We start from the raw sequence: 12,806 nt of genomic DNA on the forward strand, positions 1-12,806 counted from the left end.
AACCACCTAACTGGTCCGTACACTCCATTTAAGAGGCAGGCCTGGGATACATAACGTGGACAGACAGACTAGGTCAGGCTGGTGAGACCATGCCGAGAAGGAGCTCAGCTAGTAGACCCTTTCTCTTTCACTGCTGAAGAGGAGATTACTCCTGCAGGGATGCAGCTCTCGACAGCAGAACTGTCTGCCTGCTCTGGTGTCATGTTCACCGTTCCGGTGTTTCTCTACATCGTAACGGTTCGCTTGCCAAGGTGCTGATACGTGTCCGGGCTGGGAGGGTGCTGCTGAGAGCCTTGTACGGGAGATGTGCTGGACTGTGCCAGGAGGAATGTGTTTAGGCTATCTCTGAGATGTCAAGGTCTTTTTGCCCGTTGATCAGCAGAGCTCGTTAGGAGCACCTGGGAATGTGGGGAGAACTGTATGTGAGGGAGGGGGTGGGCTGTTGTTTGCAAAGACGCTATTTAGTTTGAGTTTAGGTGCGCTTTTCTCATTCTCAGCTTTTTACCTGTTTGCACCCTTGTCTAAATAAACCCAGAACCTGAATTGACATTTTGAATCTGAGAGTTTTATTTAGGATAAGGCAATCATCACATCTGGTTACAAAAGCTCTTGCTCGCCATGGGAAAGCACAGGTCTCTGAGCAAGCCAAGAACTCTACTCTCGACTCTTGCCCCTAAAATATACGGCAGCTTCAATAGTCTTTTCAGTAACAAGCCAATACTTTTCCTTATTTGCCTGGGCCTTTTGGCTGACAGCCTTACTTCCAACGGGCACACAGTTGTCATGTAGACAGGTGGCATATTCCCCCCCCCGCCCCGAAATGAGAGCCTGGGGCTTGACCTCACCCTGCTAAGCTCATGGATCTGTGCCATGAGGTCGGCCACTTGCTGCTTCACTTGTTTATGCTCAGAGAGTTCTTTTTCAAGCTTCTCCTTCATCTTATTCAAGGTCTGCATCATCTCTTCCTTCTCCTGGGTCTTGGCATCACACTCTCGCTCTTTCTTTTCCAGTTTCTGCTGTAGCTCATGATGTTCTTTTAAAGAGGGAGGGAAATATTTAAACATTTATGATTAATGCTTTTGAACTGTTGCTTGGCATGCCATGAACATGATCGTGGAAGAAGTCCCCCCTGCATTGGGAATCATGGCAATTAAAGGAATAATAAACCAGGGGTAATGGCCATACCGAAATATTCCCCGTGTCCCTACCACCTAACTGCAGCAAAGCTTGTTTAAGAAACTATCCCAAATTGGATAGGGAAGGTATTAACAAACCTACCACAGAAAGCAGAATAGTCCCTCAACATTTCTACAGCAGACCTATTTTGATGACATGTCTTGGAGAGAGGGCGAGAATAATTCTGTTATTAGAAGGAGATTGCACATGCTCAATCCAGACTTTTATTTAAAAAAAAAGTTCAAGTAGCAAGGGACTGGAAAATCCTGTGTGTGCATTTGGGCAGATAAAAATTCAAGAGGACCACACTGTGCTAGGTGAAGAAATAGTCTGATCCAATAAAAAGGCAGTTTCCTTTATTCTTAAAAGTTTAATGTATGATTGAAAAAAGCACTTATTTGCTATTTCCACTCCTATCCCTTTTAATGTGCAGGAAAATTTCCTTATGGAAAATAGTTTCAGTTAATAGTCCTTAAATTCCTCTGAATTCTAAGCTGGTCAGAATGTACCTAGAATATTGTCTCCAGTTCTGTGCACCATTTTAGAAATAAGTCCAGAGGACAGCAAGAAAAATGATAGGGGCCTGGGAGGAAAAATGTAGGAGAAATGACTGGAAACATTGCATATTTTTAGCCTGGAGAAGAGAAGGCTGCAGAGAGATAGAGGACAGCTGTCTTATTTATTTAGTTATTTATCTACCACCTCAGTCATCAATGGCTGTCAGGTAGAAGACTGGCAGAATTGTTCAAGGACATAGGACAAGAATCAGTGGATTTAAATTACAAGTGATTTTGCTTGGATATCAGGAAAAAATGTCCCAACAGCAAGAGTTATTTAGCAATGGAACAGGCTGTCTCAGGAGGTAGTAAACTCTATTCAATGGAGGTGTTTTAAACAGAGTTGCTAGTAAATTCTGGCACTGGGCAGGGAATTGGACTGGATGATCCCTTTCACTTTTTACATTTTATGTTTCTATGAAGTTCTATTATTTAAGGCTACCAGATCTGGCTGCAAAAATACAAATCACCCTTAGATGGAAGTAAAGAGTATTTCTGCTGCCATCCAGTGGTCCTCTGGATTCTACCTGCCCAGTTCTTGTAGCCCTGTATTCTCATAAGATGCATGGAAAAAACCACACACACAAACCCAGTGATGACTGGTCACAAAAAAACTGATATAGCAAAATGTAAATTTAGTGGACCATTTGGGGAAAGGTTATTTCTTTATTTATTAAACTTGCTTGTAAGCTGTTATACCTTCTCAGAGTCCTGGCAGTTAACAAGTGTATATATCAAATTAAAATATCCACTGTAAAAAGTAAATTAAAACATCCATGATAAGAACATAAATTAATAATTGTTCAATTACAGATAAAAATTAAGCGAAGGGCAACTATTATACACTTATACCTGAATGTCAATCTAGTCCAAATTGACCAAATTTATGTCATCTTCATAATTATAAAAATTGATGCAAATTACATAAATTGAAGCACATGACATTAATTTATGTAAATCATCCAGATCACTTTGGCTGTAATACGCTTGTTCACTATTTTGAAGGACTGTCTGGAAGCAAATTTTGTTCACTGCATCTGAAATCTGCTAAGACAGGCTTGAGAAGTTGAAGTTTCACTGCACTTCCTTTCCTCTATTAGACATGCAGATTTTATCAGCCTCTAGGGGAAAGAACCATTCATAGGAAAACACTAACAAACACAGCTCTACAGTGAATTACTTTACTATTGCCCCTAGAATTTCGTCCTTTTTTATTAAAAACAAACAAACAACACCAGATTAATTACTTCTATTTCCACTCACATAAAAGGTGTTTCTGTGAAAGAAAACTAAGTTGATAAACGTATAGCAATTAGCTGATCTAAGGCCAAACTGTATCAATTTATAAATTAATAAAGCACGCAAGTTCCCATTTCAAAAGCTGTTTTTCTTCCTCTTTCACTGCAGGTTTAGGTCTTGTACCACCTTCTTACAGTTTTTAAAGTTCAAATTCATCAGTTAACCTTTGGTATTCTCTGTCCACACATTGAAAATGAATTCAGATTCTGAGCCTTTCACTTCTACGATGTCGTTTCCTTTTACAACCCTGGCATTCCAGAAGTTGCTGTCATCAAACCTAGGGTTGCCACTGACTCTATAGAACCTCAAGCAGAATTTTCTTCTCAGTCCTAACAAGCCAAAATCCTCTTTAAGGTGGGGCTCTACTTTTATCATTTACCTCTTCTCATTTTCTCCGCTTGTTCTTTCCATTGTTTTACTTCATTTTCATTAACCAACCTAGAAAATAAGAAAATAATTCCTAATAAATAAAAGCACCACATGTTTAGCAAGTCCAGGACTCCAAGATGAGGTCTATGGAAAACCTAGAAAATTGCATCTGTACTTGTTCAATTAGCATTCAATTTTCCTCCCACAAAACTTTTTACAGTGGCAAGAGCTTTTATTTACACATTGCTATGTTGAATAATATTAATGAATGCTTGGGCTTATAAAATACTGCCAACTCTTTCAAAGAGAAGTTCTTTTTACACACAAGTGATTAGGAAGAACATTCTCTAGCCTTTGCTCAGGGGACCAGAATGCTATGGAATGTACAGCAAAATATTTCTTTTTGGGGTGAAGGTATTGGCAATATAGCTATAGATAACTTGGTTAAACAGAAATTCTTTTTTGCATTCAAGATATTAGGAAGTTCTGTCACTGTTTCAAAATTGTGTAACCTTTGAGGAAGAGGACTAATTCAAAAATCAAAACAAACAAGCAACCCACTCATACAGAAGAGAGAAGACATGCAAGATAAAAAAAAAATCATTTTGTGCAGAAATAAAGGAAGGCCCTTACATCCGGACAACGTTTTTGATATTAAAGTTCTCCAGGGGTGTTGAGTCAGGGTCCTGCCCTTTATCATTTTGAATAACTATTTGTTGTATAATACGATCCAGCAGTAACCAGTACTGGACGGTGTTGCCGTTTCTCTTATCTAAAAAGGAGACAAAAACTGTGAATGAATGTGAATGATGGGAAGAGGAAGCATATGTCAATTAAAAAAATCTCCCTTCCCAGATGCTTCTTACAGGAAATAGTGCTTTAGTGATCAAATAGTAGCTATAGGTTGTGGTGGAGGGGTGTCAGCAGAAAACTGCTTTTCCTAACCTTGATCATCATCATATCAGAGCTCCAGCCAAGAGATGCTCTTTCTTCCAAATAAACAGGATATTTTATACATGCTATCTAAAACTGGGGTTAATGAAATAGTCATTTTGGTCCTGTAACAGTCCAAATTGATATCCCCCTTTTTTTTCCCAAAGTAACCAAACATTGAAAGATGCTGACAGAAATAGCCAGTTGCAGTTGGTATGTTTGATTTTCATTATAAGTAGGGAAGCTTGAGAAATTCATCTTTGAAGAGAAATTTGGGAGTGTGACATGGACTTCTTGGACTAATGTACAGCCTGGAACTTGACCAGATATCTTATTTTAAATTTCTTGAATGTGGTGTCTCAGTATCAAAGTATATTTATAAAGCTATATATTTTGAGAGAAAATAACATATTTACATATGCAATTTAACTCATAACCTGCAAGTCTCCCCCAAGAAATTGATAAATAATGCATATGTAGAATTATGAAAAGCATGCAAAAGTGAATTACACAAATTCACCCCTCTGTACTTATGAATCATACCTTTTTATTTATATCAGTATGAAAACTGGATAGTGTTCAGGGCATTGCTTTGGTGAAATCATAAATAAAGGTATGATCCATAAGTACAAAGGGTTGAATTTGTGCAATGTCATTCTGCATGCTTTCATGAGAGGCAACTTTCATTATTAGCACTGCAAAACAGTGTTAGAGAATATGATGGAAAGCGTATACATTTGATGCACTGAAACTAGAAAATGCCTGGGTACTCTTTTACAAAAAAACCATACACCATATCTTCTCTTGCATATCTTTGAATATAAGGGCAAATAGTTGTTAGAAAAACACATTATATTTGTTAACAGTAGTTAACACAACTGTTAACAAATATAATTCCAACGTATTAACAGTTCAAAATTATTCAAATAAATCCTGTAAGCAAGGGAAGGACAAAAAACAATGTTAGAAGATAGCAATGCACTCCAAGAGATTGCTCTACTGAGATATGCCTGGCAAAAATGGAATTGTGCAGCCATTTCCAAAGGGAGAGCAGGTGGGAAGAAATGATTGTGGGAAAGGACGAGCTGGATATCCGCAACAGATATTTCTTCATGTTTCATATGCAGCAACCTTTTGAAAGTTATACTGAATCAACTAATGGAACAGTTCAGGATGCAGCCCTTAAGGTAGGTCTTTTGACAGAAGGTCAAAATCCTTATCCTTCAGAATGCTTTTCCAGTGGAGGCAAACGCTTGCATACATCTGGGCAGTTGAGTAATCATCCAATGCAGGTAAATTGTGGAAAAAGCATTTTTAAGCTGACTATCATATGACTTCCTTGAAAGCAGTGTTTTGTCAAGACATTGGTGACCACAGCTGAGAAGACCTAATAGACATCTTGGAACTGTGCAGCACGAAGAGGAAGGAGTCCATGCAGGTAATCAGCATACAAAATTTGATCAGAGATTGCATAAGAGAATGAACTACTTTTTTGAAAAAGAAGCTTGAGGGCCGTGTGTTGAGGATATGTTAACTGGGAATCCTGCACTAAGTAGAGAATTGGACTCATTGGCTAAAGTGGCCTCTTCCAATTTCATGGGATTTTTATGAAAATACAGGCTAATCCTGAGGAATTGAAAGTAACTGAGAAAATATTTCACACAGCACTCACAGACCTTTCTTTTGCACTTACAGACCTCTCCCTCCCTCCCTAACTTTTGGTGGCATTTGCTTTTTTTTAAAAAAATAAATGATGTGAATCCAGTCTGTCCTTCTGAAGTCTTCTTCTCCAACAATGTAATGAATACTCAAAGCTTCTACATGGCTTGAGCTAAAGTTACCCTTAAAGACTTAATTCCTAGTTTGCTCAGGAAATTGCCACCCAGCCAATCAATCAATTTATCACTCTTTTAACATGCTCTCTCTCTCTCTTTCACACACACTTTCTTTCTAACTATATATAACTATACTTATATACACTTCAAAATTAAGAAGATGCATGGACTGCAAATCTCATTGCCTCTGTAGGATAATTTCAGGTTCACTATAATAATATACCTCTATAATGGGATATGTTAAAGTTATAGCATTTCCAACTTCATTCAGAGGAAGCCTGCATTTCAAACGATTTACCATCCTCAATGCCAAAACGTCTGCTATGAACATAAATAAAATCCTAAAGTTACTTTTTGTACTCACAAGGCATTTGGAGGCAGTGGTGAAGTATTGACATAAAATGCGGGTAGGCTTCTGTATGAGTCAGTCTCTTTCTTGTGAGCTCAAACATCTGGGTTGCACTTTTTGTATCTATATGAACCTGTGATGATTTTGATGGGGGCAAAACAACTGAGGTTAAGGTTAGTATTTCCACACACAATCATTGCTTGAAATTCCTCCAGACAATAATTGAAAGTAGCTAGTTAAAAGTTGCTACCTACTTCCAATTTCTTTTTGCTTCAAAACAGTTTCTAGTCAAGTTAGGTTTTTGCTACACATGGGTGAATGTGTAGCAAGAAATGTAAAAGTGAATGACTAAAATTGGCAAAATGTCAATATACAATCCTTAACAAGATTTTACATGTATCCAAGGCCTCTGAGGTCAGCCTGATCCAAAAAACGATTATCTTTGATGTATAACAGTAAAAGACATAGCATTTTGAAGTGTTTCAAATTTTTGAAAATCTTGCTATTTACTGAAAAATATCCCACAGCTATGGAAAAGGAAGGATTAGGCTGAATCATTTATATGAAAGTTGGGCAAAAACGGAACAGGGAGGAAGAAAAGCAATCCCTTGAAAGTTATAATTAAAATATCACTTATTCATTTTGGACAAGTGTTCAAGGATAATTGTAAAACGGCTGAAAGATGATTCAGTGCTTAACAGTGATCTTTTCTTGGCTAGAATATTTTTCTTAGTCATTCCAACTGTAGCAAAATAATAGTACATACTTACCAGTTCAAACCTTTTGGCAAACTCTAACTCATCTTCATTTCGGAGCATTTCAAAAAAGTCTAAATGCCTGGAGGGAAGAGAGGAGGCAACACTGTAATGGCTTACTGAAGCAATTTTGCTAATAGATTTGGCAAGGACATCCCGCTATTTAGTGATTTTTGAAGAGACAGGGCATTTACTGACATTTCATTCAGAAGAGTTTCTAGTTGGAATATAAATGTATTCCTTCCTCAGCTTTAGAGGGATCCAATTCTTTCTCAAATTTAAAAACAGGAAACAAAGCACAAGAACCAGCCAGGATTTCATCTATGCAGCTAAGCTCTCCACAATAAGTCATTCTTTGCTTACCATCCTAGTTCTCAAGGAGCTGATCAGTTGCAAACTGATCATTGCACTGTACTCTAGTCATATTTCAGATGGATTCAGACAAGTGGGCAGAAGCTCCCCAAAAGGATATTTTCTATGGATAACAAGCATGGTTGGGACTTACATTAGGAATGAATAATCTTTTGATGGCCTGAGATTACACTTACTTTTTAGAGGATGGGGTAATGATGCAAGCTGTGTGAGCCACTTCAGACTGGCCAGAACATTTTTCCCCCCTAGGTTTTAAGTGGGAGTTTTTAGGATTTTGGTTGTTTAAGAAATGTCCCACCTATTTTACACTCAAAGTGATAGGAAACCACAAGATAGATAGACATTACAGTTGAAGGGGGTACCACAGGCTTCAAAAGAAAAAGGGAGGAATAAAATATCTACATGATTGGTCCTCCCCCAGCAACTGGATCACTTTCAGTACTAAGAGGGCAATGAATTCTGAAATGGAGCTGAGATTTAAGTTGCTCTTATTCTCTGTAAATACTTGCTCTTACTATTCTCTGCAAGCAGTTAAAGTGCTTTCATGGATAGCTTTCATTGGACTTGCATGTAACTCTAAGTCAGAACTGAGCATTATGTGCAAAACCTATGCAACCATGCTTCACTCTCTTCTGACAAAGCCAGAAGAAAAATTCAGTTTCATCTTCCTGATTTCTGGCTTATCATTAGCATGAATTAGGCATCATAATTTAAACCAAGTCCAGCCAATTGGAAAACGAGCCAATAACCAATCCTGAATAGTTTTTCTGGTTACTCAACAAAGCACAGTAAGTCTGGAATGAGGAAAGATAAAAGCAAGCAGAAATTTTTGGCAGAAAATCTCCTACTGGTGAAGTAGTTAGAGCAGGAGGAGAAACACTTGGGGCCAAGGGTTTGCTGCAGCTTGCAGAGGTTCCTGTGCATGAAATCCTAGCTTAGCATTACATGCAAATTGGTTACTGAGTGCTCTTGCAGTTACTGAAATCAGTGGTTGTATCACCATTTTCATCAACTCAAAAGCTCCAAGCCCCATATTACGCTGTCTTTCCCATTCCCATGTAGGTCAGCTTCTAATCATCAGGTGACATCCCTCCAATCCTTCAAGTCAATTGCTTCCTTGGAACATTCCCCAAAGCCTTTGACTACACTTTTTCACCCTACTGATTTCTGCAACCTTAGTTCCTTATTTGTCAAGTTCTTTTTCTCGGTTTAGTCTACTCATCACAGCTGGTGTTAAATAGTACCATGCACAACTTTACATTTTTGCATGGATGAGTGTTTGGAAAATGCAGAAGGTCAGGATCATAAATCATTATGTGATTTAACAACTAACAAAAATGATAGAATTCTACCAAGTTCAGGCAAATTTCAGAATTTTAGAGCAATTTCTTTATACTGGGATGGGTAAAAATGTTCTTTCAATTTCTTTTAACACAAAATCCAGGGAGAATGAATAAGAAGGTATAGAAGATATTTTAAACAACATTACCAATCACATACTTACCTATCTAATGTGGAATTTTCATGTTCTCTTAATTTGTCAATTACAGGCTGAATTCCAAGCATGAGGAATTCGTATCTAAGGTGGAGTCTGAAGTCCAGACTTTCCTGGGAAAGAGGAAAAGGAGATGGCAATCTTTCAAAATTGTTCCTGTTAGAATGATGTTACATTTGCTTTACCACAAGATTAGATAATTTTTAATGGCTGGGGGCTGCACTTCACACACACGTCAGGCTCCTGAATTTATATTTTGCCATGGTGTAATCTGGTAGAGTCCAAGGGCTGCAAAAAATGAGGATGGGGTCCATGCAGCGGGTAAACTACCCTCCCTGCAATAGCAATCCAAAACATGATAGATGTAGGAAACTTTCTGGAAATTCTGGAGTTGCAATAACACTGGGATAAGATTAGATGTGTGAGATAGTGTAAACCTCAGGATTCAGGCAGGCAGGAAAATGGAGCTCATCATCTTAGGTCTCTTCCATCAGGTATACTTTTTATTGACTCACAAACACCACTGACCTGTCAGAAATAAAGCAAGCAAGCAATATGGCAGCAGAGATATAGCTTATATCTCTTTCCTAAACAGCCTGATGGTGGCAATAATAAATGGAAAGAGTGGAAAAATTGTGGCTTTATATTAGTGGAAAACAAACCTACTCCTCTCTCTATATTATACACCTCAATTCCTACTGGTGCCCAACATCACCAGTGGTAAGAAACTGTGACAGTTATCCAACATAGCTGGAGGCACCAAGCTCTTTAGACACTAGAAGAATCATAATTCAGTGGTAGGCTGATTATGCACATAGGAAGCTCCAGATTCACAGGGAGTACTATTTTGCAAATTACTTTGATTTTGTGATCTTGAACATTTCTATTTGGGGTAGGGTGAGGAGGTGAGCATTTGTGTTTTAAGCAGGATAGAAGGATGCATGGGAAACACAAATTATCCTTTACGAATTGCTTTCAAGAAATTGGGATGGGCAAAAGGCCTCTACCAAAATACTATGATTACCCTCACAGATATGGAATGCACAAGACAATTCTTCCATGTGTTTTTCAAAATTCTTCTACATAGGTAAATTTTCGAGGTAATCCGTCACTAATTATGAGAAATCATCCCATCGTTCTATGGAACTAGGACTACCTGTACCCCTTCTCTGCAATATCTAAAGTTACTGTAAGTACTATGACTGCCAGCATGATGCAAGATATCTCATTGGGATGCTTTAGCTATTGCTTGTAGAATCCTTGCTCAAACCCATGATGGTCACCCAGTCAATGCCATGAAACGCCCAACTCTGGCTTCTGAACTTACCACTCCAGCCCCTTGGCTTAGAACAGCATTGATAAAAGACATAATGGCTGTCTTGAGGCTCACTTCATCCCGGTATCGTCCCGTGCTTCTATCCAAATCATTTATTAATGTCTGCAAATTAAAAGGGTTTTGATCAATTTAATTCATAGGATACATAGTGGTACAAAACACCAGGAGATGAAAAACTTTCAGTGAAAATTAGTCTCATTTTAATTATTTTCACATTAAAGATAAAAGGTATATTTTCCTCCTTCCCACTCTTTCTCGTTCTCTCATACACACATCCACATACAAGAACTAGCCAATCGATTCTAACAAATGAGCTGCAGGTGACTTTATACAGCTGTGTAAAGCCATACCACTTCTAAACAAACGGTCCTACTTATCAATAAAATACAGGATCATGTGTTGGTATCAGTTAGATTCAGGGCGTAGAACTTCAGTGTTGATCACTGTCAGGGATAACGCTTAAAGAGACTTAATGTAAAAAAAGAAGTTTGTGTTTATAAAATTTAGATTTGCCTCCTGTTGGTTTTGTGCACAGGAAAGCTATTTCTGGAGAGGAGGAGGATACTTTTTACAGAGAAGGTTCTCAGGGCTGGGAGTTAGACCTCTGTCTAAGTCTTCCCAGGAGACGACATGTGGTTGGGTCCACTGGTGGTGAATTCATCCCTGAGAGAGGGATGGCCCCGCCAATGCTTAAGGAGAGAGTGGTCCACCCCTCTCCTTAAAAAGCCATCACTGGATCCAGTCGAGTTGGACAATTTTTGTCACCCAGGCATGGAGCTTGCAGGTTGCGTGAGCCTGCCACTGTGTTTTTTTCTTGACATGACTGTGGTTAAGTTTCAGTTTAACTGCAGGTGCTATTGTGCCATTATTTTGTGATAAAAGTTTATGCTGTGGGATATTAAAAAAAAAAGAAGAAATCACAATTCCATTTAAGGAGTAATTCAACACTCCGTACCTGAAAGCGAGTCCGTTCGCTGGCATATTTTTGGTAGTGCACCATGGCCTCTAGTACCTTTTTGTGACCCCCAGGAACCAGGCACACAGCGCCCATGATTTCCAGCACCGCCACCTTGGTCTTAATGTTCTCAGTGCTCAGACTCTGAGCAATTACATTAATACTCTCTGAGTGGGCCAGGACATGGGCTCTTCCAAGAGAGTTGTTCATCAGGGCTTTGATGCACCCAATGAGAGAGGTATGGATTCGAGATTCAGCAGTCTCATAGTCCATGCTCTTCAGGAAGTTCAGAATGCATGACAAGCCATCCAGGTCAATGAATCGGGTTACGAACCTGTCAGGAAAGAATTAAAGAAACCGAAAGATCACTTATTTCAAGTTGAAATTTAGTTTAATTTCAGAGGATTCCTAAAGCACAGATTAAAATAATCTCTCAGTGTACAGATAAAAGATTTCATCATCCACTAAATAGAAATGATATTCTATTACCTTAACCCTGGGGATATTGCCAGAAAAAGAAACAAATTGGCTGCAAGATGGGCTTGAAACTTTTTGAGTTGAAAAATAGAAAAATCTTTGAATATTTCATTCTTCCCAAGGCTGACTATTCAAAGGCTAAACAGCTTGATCCCTGCTAAGAGGTGCAGAAGGTATGTATAAGAGAGATGATTATTTGGTGGTGGCACTAAAACATTGCAGTGTCTTCTCTGATGGAAGAAATGTACTATAGACCTTCTCTACCTGTCTTTGGATAAGATTTGAATCCCTATCCTTTAAAACAACTTTTTAATGCTATTTAAAGAAATATTTTAAACTTTTTTTTTAATCCGTTCAATAGTGCTTGATGCTCAGAGACTGCCTAGACAGGTCCCTGCAGTTTTCTTGGCAAGGTTTTTCAGAAGTGGTTTGCCATTGCCTCCTTCCTAGGGCTGAGAGAAAGTGACTGGCCCAAGGTCACCCAGCTGGCTTCATGCCTAATGCAGGACTAGAACTCCCGGTCTCCCAGTTTCTAGCCTGATCCCTTAACCACTACACCAAACTGGCTCTAAACTTTCATAGTATTTTCTAAATTCAAGGCATCCCCATCACTGGCAGTGCAGCATTCACCAGCAAAGCAGTATGGTTCCCATAATGCAGAATAAAGAAAATGGCACCACTGAAATTGCAACTTCCCTAACCCTCAGACAGGAGAGGGAACTTTTATTGGGAAGATGGGGCTTGTGATTCTAATCATCTGGGTGGTATTAAGTTAACACATCTCAGCAAATTACAGCTGATTTGGTATTACTATGACAAGATTATTTTAATCCTTCTGCTAAAGGACAAATGAAAAGGCAAAGAATTTAGTAACCTAGCAACAGCAACTAAAAAGCAC

General features: G+C 38.6%; 1 protein-coding gene across 1 annotated transcript in view; it reads right to left on the reverse strand.

The window, feature by feature from the left end:
• The window catches only part of DAAM1 (dishevelled associated activator of morphogenesis 1), a 164,297-nt gene that overhangs the window by 39,456 nt on the left and 112,035 nt on the right, over nt 1-12,806 (reverse strand). The window contains exons 6-13 of the mRNA XM_063290469.1: nt 11,432-11,765; nt 10,468-10,578; nt 9,150-9,253; nt 7,289-7,355; nt 6,534-6,651; nt 4,035-4,173; nt 3,412-3,470; nt 846-1,033 (exon numbers count right to left, since the gene is read on the reverse strand). Coding sequence (XP_063146539.1) covers nt 846-1,033; nt 3,412-3,470; nt 4,035-4,173; nt 6,534-6,651; nt 7,289-7,355; nt 9,150-9,253; nt 10,468-10,578; nt 11,432-11,765 — 1,120 coding nt within the window. The remainder of the gene's footprint in view (nt 1-845; nt 1,034-3,411; nt 3,471-4,034; nt 4,174-6,533; nt 6,652-7,288; nt 7,356-9,149; nt 9,254-10,467; nt 10,579-11,431; nt 11,766-12,806) is intronic.

Source organism: Candoia aspera, chromosome 1, assembly GCF_035149785.1.
Source record: "Candoia aspera isolate rCanAsp1 chromosome 1, rCanAsp1.hap2, whole genome shotgun sequence".
NCBI lineage: Eukaryota > Metazoa > Chordata > Lepidosauria > Squamata > Boidae > Candoia > Candoia aspera.